The sequence below is a fragment of the Elgaria multicarinata genome, chromosome 7 (genome assembly GCF_023053635.1).
Source record: "Elgaria multicarinata webbii isolate HBS135686 ecotype San Diego chromosome 7, rElgMul1.1.pri, whole genome shotgun sequence".
Lineage (NCBI taxonomy): Eukaryota > Metazoa > Chordata > Lepidosauria > Squamata > Anguidae > Elgaria > Elgaria multicarinata.
In genome coordinates, this window is record NC_086177.1 from 37,298,733 (window position 1) to 37,318,669 (window position 19,937).

General features: G+C 39.6%; 1 protein-coding gene across 1 annotated transcript; it reads right to left on the minus strand.

Moving 5' to 3' along the window:
- Positions 1–3,357: 3,357 nt before the first annotated feature.
- Positions 3,358–16,302, minus strand: SIRT5 (sirtuin 5). Its single transcript, XM_063130421.1, has 9 exons — positions 16,282–16,302; positions 15,017–15,149; positions 13,520–13,653; positions 11,557–11,782; positions 9,723–9,810; positions 8,837–8,890; positions 7,432–7,549; positions 5,634–5,749; positions 3,358–3,982 (listed from the first exon to the last, which is right to left on the minus strand). The coding sequence occupies exons 2-9, from the start codon at positions 15,129–15,131 to the stop codon at positions 3,907–3,909; spliced, it is 927 nt and encodes a 308-aa protein (XP_062986491.1). The 5' UTR covers positions 15,132–15,149; positions 16,282–16,302; the 3' UTR covers positions 3,358–3,906.
- Between the last annotated feature and the right edge of the window lie 3,635 nt (positions 16,303–19,937).

Here is a 19,937-nt window from a genome sequence, read left to right on the forward strand (position 1 = left end):
AAAAGATGACGACCTCTTGAATGTTAAACACACACACACACCGTCCTGATTTAGAAAAAGACTTTGTTACCACCGTTTGTTTCTGGGCAGACATTTTATTGTCCAGCCACAGTAAAATTCTGGATTTCAACTCTCCTTTCTGCTTAATTAAAAAAAAAAAGTAACCCGGAAGTTGTGTTTCCAGAAAGGTCGATTGTCTCTCTCACCGTGTCCAATCTCTATTAAGGGGCCGAGAAGGGAAAGCGTAGTTTATTCATGTATAGCCTGACTTTTAATAGTTAATGGTATGTTCAGTTTGCTTGTATGTAAAAAATTTATTTGCTGGAATGGTCTATTGACCGCAATAAACTGTTGTTGTTGTATATCACGTGGAAATCAAGGGACCCGATCCCGCCGCTATGCAGGAACAATAGCGGTTTTCAATTTGATATCGTAAGTTCAAGCTGTGTAAACTTGGGTGGGCTGGCAACAGTTTTTTCATATTAACTGCACAATTTATTTTCTTTTATATAAGCGATACAAATCATGGGCATAAAAATGTATCCCCCCGCCCATCTGTAAAATACCCTTGCTCATCAAAAGCTAGTTTGACCTGGTGCCCGAAGACTATTATCCAGTGTAATTGCTCATAAGCATGAGTCTGTGGTGCTGCCTTAAGGTTTCTTGACTTTTATAATTTAAAGTCTCGTTTTCTCTTTAAAGACTAACAAAATCATCTGTGGCAAAAGCTTATCCCACAATAAACTGATCACCCATTTAGGTAGCAGAAATTCATGTTTTGTTTTTTGCAAGAATGCTCAAGGTTTAAAGCAGAGCCCGTATGCATCTTTGAGAACTGGACCCACCTTAGTAAGACACCTGCAAGGCTGCATTGCCTCTTCAACTTGCCAGATGGCACTAGTCGAAAACATTTAATTTTCATGGCCAAAAACATACAAATAGGCAGACAATTATTTCTGAGAAAACCCTCTTCCCCGGCCATTCAAAACAGAGTTTGACATATAGACTGGGAGGTTTATTATCCAAACCTTTATGTAAATATTTTATCTTTCATATAAGTTTACTTAGCCTTAGTGTTGCATCAAAGAAGTAAGGTTCCTTTACTTGTCACAGCTGTTTATATGGGTTAATGTAGCATTTTTCAACAGAAAAAAGTTACATCTACTGAAATTCTCCCCTCTACAAAAAAGCTAAAAGGAACAGTTCAGGGTCAAAGTGATTTTGTTTAACTATGGCTTTTGATTTTGTTTAATTATTTCATCCAAATCTTAATTGATGATATACCATCAAAATAAATAAGGTTTAAATTTTTCCAATGGAGAGAAGTAAATAGTGAGTTCCCACAGGGATCTGCATTGGGACCAATGCTTTTCAAGTTGTTCATAAATGATCTGGAATTAGGAGTAAGCAGCGAATTGGCCAACTTTGCCAATGATAGCAAATTATTTAAGGTGGTCAAAACAAAAGGGATTGTGAGGACCTCCAAAAGGATCTCTCCAAACTGGGAGAATGGGCATCCAAATTGCAAATACGGTTTTATATAAGCAAAAAATCAAAATGGGATTTGAGCTAGTGGTGACTAAGGAAGAGATCTTGGTGTTGGGTGAACAGTTCAATGAAAATGCCAACCCAGTGTGCAGCCACTGTAAAGAAGGCAAACTCCATGTTAGGCATCATAAGAAAAGGAATTGAATATAAAACTGCCAATATCATTCTGCCTGGTGCGACCACACTTAAAAAAAAAGATATTGCAGAGCTGGGGAAAAAAAGTGCAGAAAAGGGCAACCAAAATGATCAAGGGGCTGGAGCATCTCCCCTATAAGGAAAGTTTGCAACAGATGGAATTATTTAACTTGGGAAAAAGGAGGGCAAGGGCAGGCAAGACAGAGGTAAACAAAATTATGCATGGTCTGGAGAATGTGGATAGTGAGACATTTTTCTCCCTCTCATAATACTAGAACCCCATGAAATCAGTCATCCCATGAAGCTGATTGGTGGGAGATTCAGGACAGATAATAGGAAGTACTTCTTCACATAGCTCATAGTTAAACTATGAAATTTGCTATCACAAGATGTAGTGATGGCCTCCACTTTGGATGGCTTTAAAAGGGTCTTGGATAAATTCCTGGATGAGAAGGCTATCAATGACTACTAGTCCTGATGGTTATATGCTACCTCCAGTATCAAGCAGTAAGCCTATATACACCATTTGCAGGGGAACATGGGCAGAGAGGTGCTGTTGCACCTGTATCTTGCTTGTGGGCTCCTGGTCAACTGTTGTTGGCCACTGTGTGAACCGAGTGTTGGACTAAATGGACCATTGGTCTGATCCAGCATGGTTTTTCTTATGTTCTGAAGGTTAGCCTGTATTGTTCAAAATTTACTTATTCTAATAAAATGCTTCTCAAGCTGAAATTGTCTGCTTTTTAGAACAAATTAGGGGATGAAAGTTTCAAGTAGTTACTAGTGGTATGAATTAGAAGAGTACAGAAAGGAAGCTCCTAGTCCTTCCTCTCCTATGAGAAAGCTTCGACTTAGCACAGCCAGAATAGTGGCTGAAATGTATGCACTGGAGAACATGATTTGCGAATACCACCTCCTTAACATGGCATGGAATTAGTTTCTCACACTAGCATGTGATTATAATAATTGAATCACTCTGATCATTTCAAAATACTGTCGTTGGATCCAGATTGGCCAATCACTGAAAGCACCAAGAGCCAGTGAAGGCTCCTTACTGGAGGAATGGGAGGCAATCCTTCTACAGCCCCTACACCACCTCCTCATGCTGCTATAGGTAGTCACCCAGCCCTTCAGGGCAGCTTTACAGGGGGCTTCAGGGGGAATTGCAAAGGTTGCCTCCCTGCCCTTCTTCCAGCATGAGCAAAACTCCACTAAGTAGATCCAAACCTATACATGCATTGAACATTACAAGAAGGAAACTAGAGCCATTTTAGACTCAGAGTTATAGCACTTCTGTTTCACAGTAACTCAGTATTGAGTTCCATTCCATTTATGCGTATTACTCATAGTTAAGAGCAGGTGTAAACAAGATCAGTGTGGTACCTGTAGCAGTACTAACTTTATCATGAGACCTATCAATACAGTCTGATGTTTTGATCAGAAAAATAGTTTGGAACAATAGACAAAGCATCAATTTAACTTAGTTTAGTACCCTATAACAGCCAAAAAAATAATAATTAGAAGACTGCAATAAGTAATCCCACAAATATATTCATAGAAGTCTGGAAGTGAAAAGGAACCAAGCATCTATATTATGTAGGGGGATGCTGTTTCATACCTGCCTTCAATTTCTCTCTCATACTGATCACCACAAAGAAATTCACAATCTCAAAATTTATAACCTTTTTAGAAAGTGAACTGTCTCATGAGAAAGCCCACCTTGATTTATTGATTTCCCGCAAGAAAGAAAAGCTACTGGAGTGTATGCTATATTAAAAGCTGTCATTGCTGATTTGTTAATATTATCTTACATTTTTATTTGAATTTTACATCAGTTGTATAAAACTATTTTGTGAAGTATACAGCTATGGTGAAGCAACTCCATGTTTTAAGATTCACCAAAGATATAGTCTAATATTTGGGAGCATAAATGTCCCTTTTGTTACCACATTCAAATGAACTGTTTGTATTTTATGCTTTCATTTCACACAAACTTTTAGTCCCCCAAAAATGTAATTGTTTTTCAAATGTCCCTGTCCATGATAACACCTTTCCTTTGCTTGTAATCAATCAGAAAATCATGATTTATTTTGTTCAGTGTCATCCTCAGATCCCAATGCTCAATTACAGGCAAGGCGTTTTCTACAAGTTCCAAGTTCCTCCTATACTTGCACCCTGCAGAAATTAGCAATTTTATTTTTCCTCTTTGCTTCTGATAAATGTTCATGAGATAATCTCAGTTTCATGGCGAGCAAGTGCTGGGGGTAACGTGGTGCCACAGCGACCTGGGAAGTGAAACCTGAAACAGAAGATTCAGGATATAAATAGTTCTTCATCAAATATATAAATGCAAATGGTATATAAATGCACTTCAGCTATTATGTCAAAATCCTAACCCAAGACAAACATACTGGAGAGAGAGAGTTGAGCTTCATGCCAGCAGATTGAGTCTTTAAATAGGACATTGTTATCCCTTTTGCTTATTCTCTATTTTATTAACCAGTTAATTTTTTACCATCATTTATTATTCCACTGACTTCTATGATGTTAAATAGGCTTAAAGTTCTATGGATTGGGCAGCAAATTAGAAAATGACATTGCCTTTCTGGGTGAAAATTTTTGATACTTCAATTGTTATTTTTACATTTCTGCAGCAAAGGATGGGATCTAATTCTCCAAAACTGTGTTTAACCCATTGTGATTTATTGTGTCATCTGGTAGGGTTTTTTTAAACCATGGTGGCTTATTTCCCCAAAATAACCCACAATGATAACCCATGGTCTGCAGTAAGGTTTATTTAACTCATTGTGGGTTATCGTGTCGTCTGGTGGGCCCTGTGGGTTAAATTACTGGCCTACAGAATTGTGTGGCAAGAGCAACTCAATCAACCCACATGATTCTCTGGAAAACATCAAACAGCGGCTTCATGACATAGCGGTAATCTGCTAAGCCGATAAATAAACACAAAAAAAGCTGAGCCCAAGGGCTTAAATGCCGATCTTTGAAGGAGTGAATGGCCTAACCGGCAGCTCAAAATGCTTTTGCACAATTCCTTACTTATAGGTGGTGTGTGAAGTTTGGTACTGATCCTGAAACCTCCCAAGGTTTTCTAGCCTCCCTACCCCTTGTTGAAGCACTCCAGATGTCAAAGAACGGGGAGCAAGGGGGGGGCAGGTGAAGGGCTTTGAAACAAGTGGGTTCAGGGCTTTGAAATGGCTTGGGGAATGGTATGACGATAGAAGAGCATCACCAGGAGGAGGAGGAGGAAAATGGGGGGGCAACAAACCGGGTGGCAGCGCAGGGCTTTAAAACTCGCAACATTAACATAATGAGGAAAAAACAGAGTCCGTTTAGCCCATCCTTCAAAATGTGCATCTGCAAAGTACTTCCTGGGCAAAACTGCAGCTCCCTGACAGAGCACCAAAGTGCATCATCAACATAATGGGCGGGGGGACCTTCCCAGAACCACTATTTTTGTTTCTCCCAGGGTTTGGAGGGTGGATCGGGTGCCTTCTGATTGGGAGAGGCTGTGTATGAAGTTTGGACCAGCTGCAAACCTCCAAAGGTTTACAGCAGCTATCCCCCTTTTTCGTTTTTCCAGGGTTTTTTCCTCCTTATAGCCCCCGGCTGTGATGTGATGAATGGGTGAAACAGGGCCGCTGCTTGGGCGGGAGGACTGCAGAAGGACAGGGGGAAAGGTCAGATTAGGCACAGTAGTTTAATAAGCTACACACAGTACCTTGTTAGCCCAGTTGTGTTGCGGGGGATTGTCAACTATTTCCAAAATAAGCTACTGTGTGTAGCTTATTAAGCCATCGTTGACTAAATTTATTATTTATTTCATATTATTTATTTCATTTCTATACAACCCAATAGGCAAAGCTCTGTAGGCGGTTCAAAAAAATGACATCTGAGCATGGCGCAAGTAACAAAAAATATTAGGGTGTTACCTGAACCTGTCTGTAGCTGGGGTGCTTTGCATATTGAATTCTGCAACTGGCACTCCCCTGGCGGATACCTGAGGAGCAAACATAGCAGCAGGATATACTATAGAAGAGGTTCCAACCTGCGAAAGAGAAAGAACACATCCCAGGATCAAAATCAATAACACAATGATTACTGACTTCAATAAGAATTAATTTATCTATCCACTACTTTGGCCTGACGCAGACCACATGTTTCCCAATCCCTTAACTAAAGATTGGGCATGTCCTATGGGCACATTCTCACTCATTTCCCTTTCCAACTTTAAATATAGTGTAGCGTGAGGACTTTACAAACGTCAACACTAACTTTTAACCAGGATTTGGAAATCAGCTTCAATTTGTGGTTTCAAAACTGATTACTGTTTGTACTGGTGCAGACATAAGGACTGAAAAGGAATACGAAGGGGAATTCACTTGGGAGAAAGGACTGTGCATGAGCCGTTGGAGCATCCTTATCTCTCGAGCACAGATAAGGGATGAGAATATGTTACATTCACACTGAATGCATGACACAGAGCTCAAATGGAAGAGGACTGAAAAATCTCACTGCATCCCACATTGATCCCATCACCGATGTGATGACTGATTTCAAGTAATCTTTCTCCAATGACAGATTTTGAAATGCAATGATGAACTAATACAATCCAATCTAAAAATGATTACCAATCCAATAAATTTCTACTTAACTTTAAAAGGATATTGTCAAGAACGTAAAAAAAAAAAATTATACAAAGGCCAATAAAAACCTCCAGCAGTATGCCAGCAACCTGACAATTTCAGAACTTCTCATGAGAAGTTACTTTGCTTTTATACTTAGCATAATTATCAAATCTGTTGATTGAATTTTTGTTTTTGTTCCAATAAAATTAATGCTTTAAAGACAATTGACCATTCATGCTCTAAAGATTACCACGATACTGAAGCCCAATAGTGACATTGCACAATTACCATCTTACTGCTCAATAGAACTCTTTAATCAAGATGTCAAACTTCTAACAGCAATACTGGCAAGTAGACTAAACAGTTTTATTACGAAATGAATTTCAACTGATCAAGTCACGTTTATGCCAAAAAGACAGATCTCTGACGCTATTTGAAGGGCCCTCAATGTAATGCATTATGGTACTGAATCTGGCTTTCAATTAGCAATAGTGTCACTAGATGCTTTAAAAGCCTTTGATAGAGTTGAGAAACCTTATCTTACTGAACTGTTTAAAAAAGCCAATTATGGTCAACATTTTGTTTCATTAATAGCAAATGCCAAAGCACAGGTAAGAACCAATGGACTGGATTCTGCACCATTCAATCCGCACAGGGGTACACGACAGGGATGTCCACTATCGCCCCTGTTATTTTCCATAGCTCTAGAGCCATTGGCTTCATTAATCAAGACACACTCCAGCACTACAGGTGTAAATGTTAATGGTCATGAACATATAATATGCTGATGTTATAATTTTATTTCTTACAAACCCCAATGGCAGTGTTACTGCAAGTAAAAAAGATTATTGATTTTTTTTATCTTACTCTGGCCTAAAAATAAATTATGCAAAGTCAAAATTAATGTGTTTAAATGAACAGAATAAAATTAAGAATTTAACCAGTCAAATGTCCAACTCTTTGCTATGTCTATGTTTGAAGCTTCATGACTGTTACATTTGGCAGTTATTATTGGCTATCCTTTCCTGGAAAACATGCAGTTTTACAAAGTTAGATGCCCTGAAGTATTAAAGGTAAGGAAATAATTTAAAAAATCACTTACCACTAAACAAAGATCACAAATCTCAAGTTCTTTTTCAACCTCTGTAAGGATATCAGAATCCAAAGTTTCTCCAAACCACACAACATGAGGGCGCAAGAGGCCACTACAGTCTTCACACCTGCACCCCCCCAAATATGGAGAAATTACACCTTGAACTGAAGCAAAGCAGGAAAAGAAATAATTTTAAATCTTCAGTTAATTTACTACAAAGTCTGCTGTGATTATACCAGGCTTATTACAAGCCTGGCCAATGTATATTGTTTACATTCTAAAAGAAAGGATAGGGGAAATCATCTTAATAATTTATATAGCATCTTTAGTACAAATTATTCTAGAACACTCCAAAAACACTCATCCAATATTGAAACTGCTAGTGTGCAAACAAGGGTTGCAATTCAGCCCAGAAATGCATTTTAAGTGTCTCGGATTTTAAACACATGTTTACACTTTCTCTAACTAATATCCATGGGGCATAATTCACTTAACTGGCTGGATCATGCCCAACTTGTCAATTTTTTACTTGGTCAAATAAAAACCTGGATTAAACTCAACATGGAGAAAATAGTATCAAAATCAACTTGGAAATTTCTAAACCAATAAATGAAAATTATTAATTTTTGTTTAATAAAAGATCCTTGCTCAAAGTCCAGAGCATCTTAGATTGAGCAAAACAAGAATGAGTACCAGAACAAGAACTCAGAGAGGTTCACTCAGAATTAGGTTCCACTGCATCCCATGGGAACCACTCCATGTGAAGTACACTTAAGATTCCAGCACAGAATAATTCATAGGATAGTATCCAATTTTAACGCTGTTTTTATTGTACTGAATATTTGTTTTTGGTGTATACTGCCCCCCAAATCCTCTTTTAGACGAAGGTGAGAGAGAATATGGCATCTAAACAGTTTCAAAATAAATACTTATGTACATAAGGGAGTAGGATTACACCAGCTGGCCCTGTATGCTCAACAAAAGATGATGTATGCTCAACAAAAGATGTGGAAAAGCTTAACTGCGAAGAATTTGTATGTAGGCTCCATGTGCACTATCGAGGAACCTTGCCTTTGCAAAGATTCCCTGATGATGTGAATAGAGCCTACACAGAGTTTATCCATGTACAGCCAGGCTCTTTCATACCACCCAGTGAACCTAGGTATGCAGCAGGGCCAACAGGTGTAATTCCCCCTCCCCACACACCTGTACTTACATTCCCATGAATGTGTGGAAATGCTAGAGTTGTATAAGCTCTAAAGCAGTGGTGTCTGGTTTGACTACCTGTTTCGAAGTCACACAACTCTTACCTTAGAGCTTTATTTTTTAATCAATCACACATTTACATGGAATATATCTATCTATCTATATCACAGCGTAAGGTTTTTGTGTGCTAAAGTATCTCAATACTCACCGAGGAAGATCTTCCACAGGAATCTTGGTATCTTCGGCATCAGGATCTGGAGCACTGGAATTGTAATAAATAAATAATATAAATATAAGTGTAATAAATCACTACATATGTTAAAAAAATGCCATATTCTCTCTCATATAAAAAAAGAACTACAAGCTTTGGATTATGAAAATACTTATGCTAGTGAGATGAGCAGCAACATGCAGATCATGTCATGCTGAAAACTAACTTGACGTAGGCAATAGCAATTACTTTAAGAAATAGATTTAAAGAGAAAATGCCAAATAAAAGTTTTACTATTATGGGAACTGAAGACAGATGTTTGGCATACCTCCACGTAATAAAAATTAACTTTCTTTTCTCTTTGCAATTTATGACTTTTTAAAACTTGTTCTAGAAATTATTTCTCCCAAAGTTTTTAGAATTAGACAGCTATATTAGACAACTTTTCAACTGTCCTCTAGAACGGACAGCCATAAGGAAAAAGGAGTGGCATCTGGCTTAGAAGAAATATGCTTTGAAGGTTATTTAGACAATTTAAACTCTATAGCTGTGAAGCCCTGCCCCACACATGAACAGGAACGTTTAAGCTCTCCCTGCAAATAAAAAGCCCACAGCCACTGGAAATCCCTCCCAAGACTGGAAGGCTCCCTGGAGGACACACTATACACATGCAAAGTGTTGCTGGAAGGCATTTTTGTCCCTTTCCATGTGTACGAACAGAAGAGCTTTCCACACAAAGTCTCACATACACTGGGGTGCAAGCCGGATCTCGCCATCTGTATATTGCCTAACCTTACTTAGGAGAAACTGTCCCTACTGGAGCCAATATCTCCATCACTCCCCACTAATACGAATTGCAGATATCATAGGACAGATCAGCTACCCTTTTCCAGCCAAAGCAGGACAAATTGGACTCTTATGGTTTGCTGTCACATTTCCACAACCGGTACATCTGGTTTTGAATAAGCTACCTGTAAAGTAAAGTAACAATCTCAAATTACAGCCATAAAGCTTGAATTCACGATTGGTAATGCAAAACTGCTAACATTGAAATGTGATTTTAATACTTCTTTTAAGAACTGAAAATGACAAAACTCAGCAATTCTAGGCTGGAACAAATGAGGATGATGTTTTATCATGTATTCTAGTGTTTTAATTTTTGTGACTTGCTTTAGCTATTGGATGATATAAAAATGTAATACATAAATAATAAAATAAATAAACAAAGCATTTACAGGGCAAATGATGTACTGACTATCCACAGGAGACTAATGAAATGTTTCAACAACACAGGTACTACAAAGATACAAACCTAAATAAAAAATAATTAGGATGTCTTGAGAAAACTATTTACCTAGAGGCAATTTCTACCCCTAAATTCTCATTCTCTCTCTCTCTCTCTCTCTCTCTCTCTCTCTCTCTCCCACACACACACACACACACACACACAAATCTAAAAAATATCTAGATCACAGATTATTTAGTGTGTCTAAATATCCAGATTCCTAGGAAGCCTGTAAAAAATTAAGGTAAATCCTATAGCTGGAATCCATATAATCCCAGACATATGTGTAAAGGCAGGGTGCTGCTAACTTCCCACTTCTTACTAGAGACCCCTGACTGGCTCCCAAGCCTTCAAGAATAGCTGGGGGTGGGATGATGATGAGGGGATTAAGTGGGAAAGAAAAACACCCCAAAACTCTTGTACATGCATGAATGAAAGGCTATGCATGTCCCTCTGAACCGTGTTATTTTATGCATCTAATTCTTACTCTCTATGGGCAAATGTTAATTTCTAACATGCTTTTCAAAGCCAATTTACACATTGCAGAAATAAAATCTGGACCTACTAGAAGATCTCTGGTTGATTTGCAGTATAGCAACACTTCGCTCCTGCCTTAAATTATACTGCTGAAATTAAGAAAGCTTGGAGTGACCAGCTGTGGATTTGTTTGAGTGACCAGGCTAGGCTTGGAGTGACCAGGCTAAGACTGTGAACTCTTCTCAGTTCTGTTACTCAAAATAAATTCCTGGGCTCAGAATTCTTTAATTCTAAGTGTATGTCTATTGTACCTGGCTCTACCTTGTGGACCTCAAGAGTTCTAAATAAACTAGATCTGCCCATTCTGTATTATTCAATCTCCCAATGTTTTCTTTCTTTTTTTTTAAAGAAATAAAGCCATGTGGTTTGCCAATTTGATCAGAGTAGTTGTTCTAGGAGAGGGAGTGTTTTAACCTATGCTATTTTCCCACCTATGCTATTTTCCCAATCAAAACCCCATCTTGTTGTTTTTAGCCCTACATGGGGAAAATACAGGTACCCCCAGTCTTCAGAATAAAATTATCCAAATTCTACATTGGATGTGTTCAGATGACATGCTAAACCATGGTTAGGCCACCAATGGTTAGTGACCTTGTTTAAACTATGGCTATATAGCCGCCATAGTTAGGAACGGTTCACGCAACACACTAAGCTATAATGTTTAGCTCAAAATGCTTAACCACTGTGGCATAGTGTGTCATCTGAACAGGGTTACTGACTTCAGGGAGATTTGGTGCAGGAAAGGAGAGGGTAAGTGTCCAGTCATAGCAAATTCCCAGGACTTTATTGGTGTGCTTTGTTTATGCTTGGAAATACCACCACCACCACCAACAACAACAACAGTATAAAGGACGGTCAAATGAGACATCAGTGAGACATTGCTGTGGATTTTTACCATGAATTTCTAAGAGGTGTTTTGTTCCTGCTTTCCTGTGGAGCTCATCAATATTCTGTGTGATGACCACAACACTCCTGCCTTGCTTGCTCAGCCTGGCCTCACACTCTGCTATGGCAATGTGTGCTGGGTTAGGTTGTTTACTCATCATAAGCTCCCTACGGTAATGGTAGAATTCCCACACCCTGGAGGGGTTCCTTGCAAAAGCCTCTGGAGTAGCCAACTCCTGTGGAAGAAAAAAAACATCATATATTGCTTTGTTATTAGAAAATAACACCCATACATAATTATGAAGCCTCGTGTCGTTAAGAGCAGTAACATGGCTTGGCACTTACAAAGTGCCTTTCCAGTATTCAAAGTGCTTCACAAATAATTTAGCTCTTTATTTGATTTAAACCATAGGTCCAACCAAAGCCTGAGTGTAAATGAATGTATTTATTTATTTATATATTTATACTGCTCAACAGCCTAAGCTCTCTGGGAAGTTTACAACTAAAACCATAAAATCCAGTTTAAAACTTTAAAATCACATAAAACCAGAATAAATTACAGTCCAGGGAAGGCTTGTTTAAAACGTTAAGTTTTTAGGAAGCGTTTCAAAGTTACTACATTTTCCTCCTCCCGAACCACACGAGGGAGGGTTTTCCAGAGGGTGGGTGCCGCTACAAAGAAGCCCTGCTCTCAAGGTTCTTCATGGCGACATTCTCTTCGTGTCGGGATGAGCAGGGCCTCCTCTGAAGATCGTAAATGAATGAAAACCATAGTCTGACAACATAACTTAAAATTCAAAATTGAGAAGCCAATTGACAAGACCGTCATATAATATAGAATTTAGATCAAAGAGTCTGTAAAAATGCACTGCATTCATATTCAAACTCCTCTTCAATTTTTCTGACTGCTTTGTAAATGACGTACTTGTGTGGGTTATTGGAGCAATAGGTACAATAATTGAGCCGACTAGATCAATATTACTACCTTCCATATTGCAGATGGGGTGAAGCAGAAGCTGAGGGATATTGGCTTGATTAACATAAGGCCATAAAGTCAACTAGTGGTTCAGGTGAGATTTGAATCTGGAACTTCATAGTTCACGCTCTCAGCCACTATGCTACTCTCATCCGTTAATGTATTCAGTTATTGCTTGAAATAAGTTATATCATTGGAAACAGTGGTCTGGATCCAAACTTAGTCATACACAGAGTAGACCCATTGAAATCAATGGGACTTAAGTTATTCATGACTAACCCAAGTTCCATTGATGATAATGGTCTAGTCCCATGACAGCCATTTTGTGGTTGTGCCAACGAGTTTCCTTAAAATGCCAAATGTGCTGATAGGCCAAAAAAAGCTGCCTACAACTGATCTAACCCAATGAATATTTTCAGTACAAGGGTAAGTCCCACAGCCAGCCCCACAAACAAAACACTCCAAACCAATACAGCCTCAGTAACAGTCCCAGACCTGTTAAACCTAATAACCTAATGAGGATGTGTGCCCAAAGCAAAGATGGTGCCAATCTTTCCTGCATTGCATGGAAAGCCTCGAAAAATGAGTAATCTTGGAAAAAATAAACATTCGAGCTATTTGTGTCCCAAGGCGGAAAATAGATGTAACGAAACAGACAGTGTTGCTAACATGTTTGCTACTTAATAAACATGAAAGCGGTCTGGTGATATTGAATTAATGCTGCTCAGGTTTACTGCAAACATGCAGTGGCATAGCATAAGACAATCTTTTAAACTGATCCAGTTTGGCACTATTGTACTCTTAGCTTTCCCCCTTATGTACTGTTTGATATTATTATTATTGATACCATATTATTCTTCAAGGTTTACCTTGCGCCCTTAATTTCCTGAAAGCTAGTGGGAATTCTGGGAATTGTAGGACTTTTTTCTGTCTAAGGACTGCATCCTGAGGCTAAAGTTAACAGAGCATCCTGAAAATGTGGACTAGTAGTACAAACCTGAGCTTGCCATTTCCTCCAGTAGCCTCCTGCACCTCGGAAGGTTGGAACACCACTCTCTGCACTGACACCAGCTCCTGTAATAACAGCTATATGCTTTGCTTTTGCAAATATTTCTCGAAAATCAGCCATATCTTTAAAAAGAAAGGAAAACAGACAAATTTGGTGCATTTTAAAAGACACATTTTAAATATATACAAAGCTATTTTGATTGGGAAATAGGAAACCCACGTTAAATTCCTTCTCAACGTAAAGATGGCTACACTGGGTGGCCCAGGGTAGATCAGTCTGTCTCTGCCTCATCAGCTTTGCCTGTGTTTTAAACCTTAAAATTTCTAGGAACCAGAACTGGAGGATACATTTCACAAGATGTTATTTGTAAATATTTTAGTGTTTTACAAACATTTTAAGTGTTTCAATAAGTGCTACAAGTATTGTTTTAGGAATATTGCAATATATTAATAATTTCATTCATCCTATTACCCTATGTATTTAAGCGATTTGTATTACTACTGATTTGTAAAGGTTAGCCAGTGCACCTTTAAAATAAAAATGAAATGGAAAGCATACTTTGCATCTATGAGGTCTTGAGTTTCAGTTAAGGAATTTTACAGTCAGACTTAACTTGACTGCTGACAATCTTACAAGCAGATTTGACTGCTGACAATCGAAACTGACAGTACTTGGCTACATTAACTGGGGTGAGTACAACAGAAGATATTTCCTCATTTTTCTTTAAGCTATTTAAATAAGTCAAAGTTTTAAAAAATAAGCTCAGTTGTATGGTGATCTAGCTGTTCTAACCAATTTATTCTATTTATTTATTGTACAAGTAGCCATGCCTTTCTAAGAGGGTATATGTTATAGCTGTTGTGGTTAACAACCACTAAGATTGCATTTATAAATTTGTTACTAATTACGGCCCCAATCTGGCAATTAAGCAATAGCAATTTCTACTGTGTACTTCAATGGCTGCGTTCGGATGTCACTTTAAGCCACAATGGGTTAATAAGATACTCAGACTAGTTTATTTTGAAAATAAGCTACTGTTATCCCACACACAATCAGACAAATCAGCTACTATGAGTAGGATGACCATATGAAAAGGAGGACAAGGCTTCTGTATCTTTAATAGTTGTATTGAAAAGGGAATTTCAGTAGGTGTCATTTGTATGCATACAGCTGCAGGAGCTCTGCCCTCTTGACCAGATACAAAGATGGCACATTTTTGGATGTCCAAGTTCATTCATTACACAACAAAGAGGAAGAACTGGATTACCATAGGGGTAGGTGAGAATTTTGTTTGGTTTATTTTTTTGATAAGAATTTACCAAAATTTACAAATTTTTTCATGAACAGGAATGAAAGAACTTGAAATCTGAAACATTCAAATGTGGGAGACAGCAAAACTGAGAGATTCTTCCATCTTATTTACAGACATCTTATCTCGTGCATACAGAGAAACACACACATGCCACCAGAAGAGACTCCTCTTACTTGAACTGGGTCTTGCCATTTCAAAGCAGGTCCTTTGTTTTTTGGAAGAAGCAGGTTTAAGTCCGCAATATACTTGAGACACCAACCTTTTCATGGTAAATTGGAAAGGATTCATCAGGATCACCGTACAATACTAACCAAGATGGAAAAAAGGTAAATGGAAAATGTGTAAATATTTACCTGACAAGATAGCAAAACAAATGATAAAGCCGGTCCACAGGCAACTTATCTATCTTCACCTGCAGTTATCTGGTATGGTTAATGTCCTGCTCCCTCATTGAGCTATTTAAGGACTTCTCATAGTGCTCAGAAAGAGATGGTTATTATCCTAAAACAGCTAAACAAGAAGCAGAATAACAACGCTCCTTCCCTCTCTAACCTTAAAAACATTCACAGTTACAATGAGTGTTGCTATTCTGCTTCTCTTATTAAACAATGCAGCCATGTCTTGATTATGCTAGAACATTTTTAAAATCTTGAGTTGACTTATTCAAAAACTCTCTAGGCAAGGTAAAATTGGCTGAAAGCAAACTCTAAAAGGAAGGAATGTGTGCACTTGCTATAAAATTTCCCAAGCAAGGTAATACAAACACAGTAAGGAGTTTACAGAATGCCAATAAGCATATCACAGGAATGAAATTGACACACACATTCTATCTGCAAAAATTTCACTCACCAGGGTTTTGGGGTCCCTATTCTTAAGACATTAATAGGTGCTGAGCCTTTAAAAAAAATAGTATGGCTTACAACACCAAACAGTTTGTTTCATTTTATGATCCAAGAAGGGAGGGGGCAGGCATGATCTGGAGATACACAATGCTACCATCTTACAAATCTAAGTAGGCCTGAATCTGTTCAGTACCTGGATGGGAGTCCACCTGAGTTTCTTGTGGAGAAAAGCAGGAGACAAATAACTACAGAAAATAATTAGCAGCAATTCTGGAAGTGCTTATAAGCACAAGTAAGGTGTTGAAGCTAGATTTTGAGAACTAGTTTTAAATCCAGCATAAATCCACCTTTGTTGGGTTGATAACAAACCATTTTGGACCAGCCTCAGTTTCCCAATCTATAAAAAGAGGTGAGAGTGGGTGGGGAAACTTGTCAGGGGTGCAAAACACGTTATGCATTGAACAGGACTGCATAAAGGTCCACTTAAACTCAGTCTGCCTGCCTGCAGCTGAAGAACTATAATCTCCAGGCGTCGTTTTGGTACGCAAAACTGGAGCAGGAGGAGGGGGTGAAAAAGAAAAACAACAACATTGTACCTTTTTATTACTGCAACTTCTGTCGCCAAAACAGAATGGTTCCTCCAACCGAGAAAAACAAAACAGGCCTAGAGATCCAACCCTTCAAACCCCATACAAGTAGTACTTCCAGTGGTCTCTGTGAACTGGAAATGGGAGAGAAGCCCTTCTCCCCGAACATCTGTCTTTGCCCCTGAAGGAACGCGCCTGACGAGTTAATTGCAGGAAGCGCGGCAGCCCCTCGCCCGCCCGACCGCCGGCCGCTCTCCCTGCTCTGGCCCTTCGCGGGGAAAGAGAAAGGCGGAAGGAGGCAACTGGGGAAAGCAGCGGAGAAACGCACCCACGAAGGTCTCTGGTCCGCAGGGAAGCCCAAACGGCACTTACCGGCCCGGCCGTACGCCTAGCCAGGCCCCGCCCCCGCCAGGCCCAGCAGCAGGAACCGCAGCTGCGGCCACAACAAGGCGCGGAGCCGGAGGAGGAGCAGGAACCGGAGTGGGGCGGGCGCAGCCGCTGGAGCGGCTTCTGACGGGCGGCGCTGCGTGAGGCGCGGCACGTTTCCCTCTGACCCGTCTCCGGAGTGACGGCGCCTGGCTCGACCCGCAGCGGCCTCAGAGGTTACTGTGGTACCCGAGGGAGCGGGAAGGCCCAGCCCAGGAGGGCCCCCGAACCAAGCGCCGGCCCAGCCCACCTCCTGCTGACTGACTGTCAGTCAGCAGATCGAAAAGTCGCCACGGGGTGGCTGGCTGGCGTATTCATGCTCATTAATATTTATTTGTTGTTGTTAAGATGTATATCCCGACTTGCCTGCTGAAAATCCCTCAAGGCAGCATACGGGAAGGTCGCCCTCTTTCTCCCGCCGCCCTACCCCGCTCCTTATCTCCAGCTCCCGGACCTTTATGACAAAGGCCATTCCCGCATCACAGTTTCTATGGATTATAGAGGGGTGGGCGAAGAATGATGTCAAAACTCCGCTCCCAGTCACTTTAAAAATAAATATGTCATATATTTCTAAAAATATGGCGGAATCAGGCCATGCTGTTTATTTGGGATCGCTTAGACATGACTGTTATTTTATTCATATATTTATTTTGTTTAAAACATGCAGCCCAAACACATTTGCTCAGAAATAAGATCCACTAGCTTCAATAAGCTTACTCCCAAATTCGTTTAGGAAGGCTGCAATCCTATGTACAATTACTTGAGAGAAATTAAGGGCACAATCCTATGCACGTTTAGACAGAAAAAAAGTTCTACAACTTCCAGCATTCCCCAGCCAGCTGGGAGTTGTAGAACTTTTTTCTGTCTTAAGTATGCATAAGATTGTGCCCTAACTCACACTTTCTGCTTGAGCATAGCACTCAACCCAGTGTACAGTTTTAAAGGAATGAAACAATACAGCAGACTAAAGCTAACCAACAAATGTCTTAGAAGATCTGTCAAAAATCAACATGTACTTATTTCAGTCTCTAGCACCATTCAAGCAATATCCACATTTAAAACATTTAAGATTATTGGGAAATGCTATTGTGAATTTTTTTGCTTGACAACAAAATTACATGAAATTGACAGCTATGTGGAAGATAGGTCCAGAGGGTGGGCGAGTCACTCTCCCCACTGAATAAAAGAAACAGAGTAAGACCTTCATTCAAGTGTGGCCGAGACAGGGCACTTTCACTCGTTTATTAATTTGGTGGACTGTTTATGAGCACTATTCAAATACTCGCTTACCCCTAACAACAAGAAAAATCTACCGTTAATTAGGAGGCTTAAATTGTTTCCCAGATCCTTATGTGTGATAGTACGTAATACCCTATTTGATACAAAAGTATAGATCCAGTCTGAATAACTAACTGGCATTTGAATTTTTACCGTGTGTGTGTGTGTGTGATAAGTAGAGCCACCCCTAAGCAAAGCTGAAAAAAATCATAGTAACAATACCTTTCTGTTGTTAATTCCTCAGCAAATAGCTAAGTGTCACTTCTGAAAACAAGTTTGTTTCGACAAGCAGGCAGAAGTGCTGTTAGAAACATTGTCCTGGAAGGACCTTATGTGGGAGGTAGTATATATAGATGGGGGTACAAGATAACTGGGCAAAAGAAAGGAAAAACTTCACATGGAGTGGCTTAACATTTTATTATCAAGAGATCAGAAAAGTATATGCAAAAGTTTGGAGGGTTCGTACTTCCATCACTCAACTTGAAAAGTAATACTTACATCCCTAATATATCAGTAAGTTTTGGAATCCTTATTTGGGAAATACCTTTCTTAGGCCAACTGAAGGTCACAAAATAGTGTGTACATTTTCAAGTTCTCCAGAACTCTTCCATCAAGCAAGATGGTAAACAAAGCAAAAAAAAAAAAATGAGGGTGGAGAAGGGGCTGGGTTTAAGCCATGAATTTTGCATTTAGTCTTAAAATGGGACATGAGAGGAGTCTGAAGACATTCAAATTAGGTCTATCAGCTGCTGAGATACTTTCAGGTTGCATCTAGGATTTCACCAAGGGCTGCTGGGACTGAGAAACCAACATTGGTTGATCCCACATTTTTGAAAATCTAAAATGCAGCTGTTATTTGGAACCAGCTTCACTCAGAGATGAAACATTTGGGTTCTTTGGTACATAGAAATAAAAAATGACAAACTAGACAAATTTTATATAAAAGATTGAGACAATTTTTGATGTTGTACTACAGAGGTGTAGAACTTCAGGCTTGGAGGCCAAATCTGGCCCACCTGGAGTTCCCAGGTGACCATGTCCTTTATCCTGGCCCCACCCCTTTCCCCCAACCATGGATTATTTTGTGGGTTCCTAGCTTTTGTGGGTCCCTCCATCCCGTGCCTCTTCTAAGGCTTAGTTACTAGCAGTAATAGCTTGAGGCTAAAATATACTGGTATTTTGGCCCCATCTTCGTTTTCCTTTGGCCCCCTCCACCGCTGGAATGCAGCCCCAGGAGCTTCTCCAAAATGGAATCCAGCCATTGGGCTGGAAGATGTTTAACACCTCTTTTGTACTAGGTGTTATTTTTTAAGCCACATTGGTTTGGTTTACCTAGTATTTGGAGGGGCTGCACTCTCAGGCAAAAGGTCCGACTGCAGGTGGCATAAAATCCCCCTCTTCCTCCAGTGTAAGATCCCGCTGTTGAATGCATTTATTGATTTAACAATATTTACAGATTGCATATATTAAAAACATTTCTAAACAATGTTCAAAAACAAGTTCTCGTGCAGAGGACAATATTAACTTCCTGGGAATGCCTGTTGAAAAAGATACGTTTTTAGTAGGCACTGAAAACTCAGAATGGTTGGCACCTTCTTAATTTAAAGTGGTAGCAAGTTTCAGAGAGTGGGCACTATTCCGAGCCATGATGGAGCAGACTTTTGAAATCCTGGGTATTGCCAGGAGGGATGAATGCAGCAACCGAGGAAGCCAGGAGGGGATCAGGCAATCTCGTAACCTGGTTCTGCGTTGTTCAGGGCTTTGTAAACAAATACCAAAAACTTAAAACCTGGCCTGGCAGCTTATAGGCAGGCAATGCAGTTCCCAAAGAATAGATGTAATGTATTGCTGATAAGCCATTTGTTACCACTATGGCTGAGGCATTCTGTGCCAACTGCAGCTTCCACAAGCTTAAGGGCAGCTCCCACATAAAGCACATTGCAGTAATCCAGCTTTGAGGT

What these genes read in the sequence shown, in the direction of transcription:
- SIRT5 (XM_063130421.1), bottom strand. Translation starts at nt 15,131, where the DNA reads ATGAATCCTTTCCAATTTACCATGAAAAGGTTGGTGTCTCAAGTATAT. An exon ending in AATGGCAAGACCCAGTTCAA is followed by an intron (nt 13,654 to 15,016) that starts GTAAGAGGAGTC and finishes TTCTTTTTAAAG; the next exon opens with ATATGGCTGATTTTCGAGAA. An exon ending in CCAGCTACAGACAGGTTCAG is followed by an intron (nt 3,983 to 5,633) that starts GTAACACCCTAA and finishes CTTCTGTTTCAG; the next exon opens with GTTTCACTTCCCAGGTCGCT.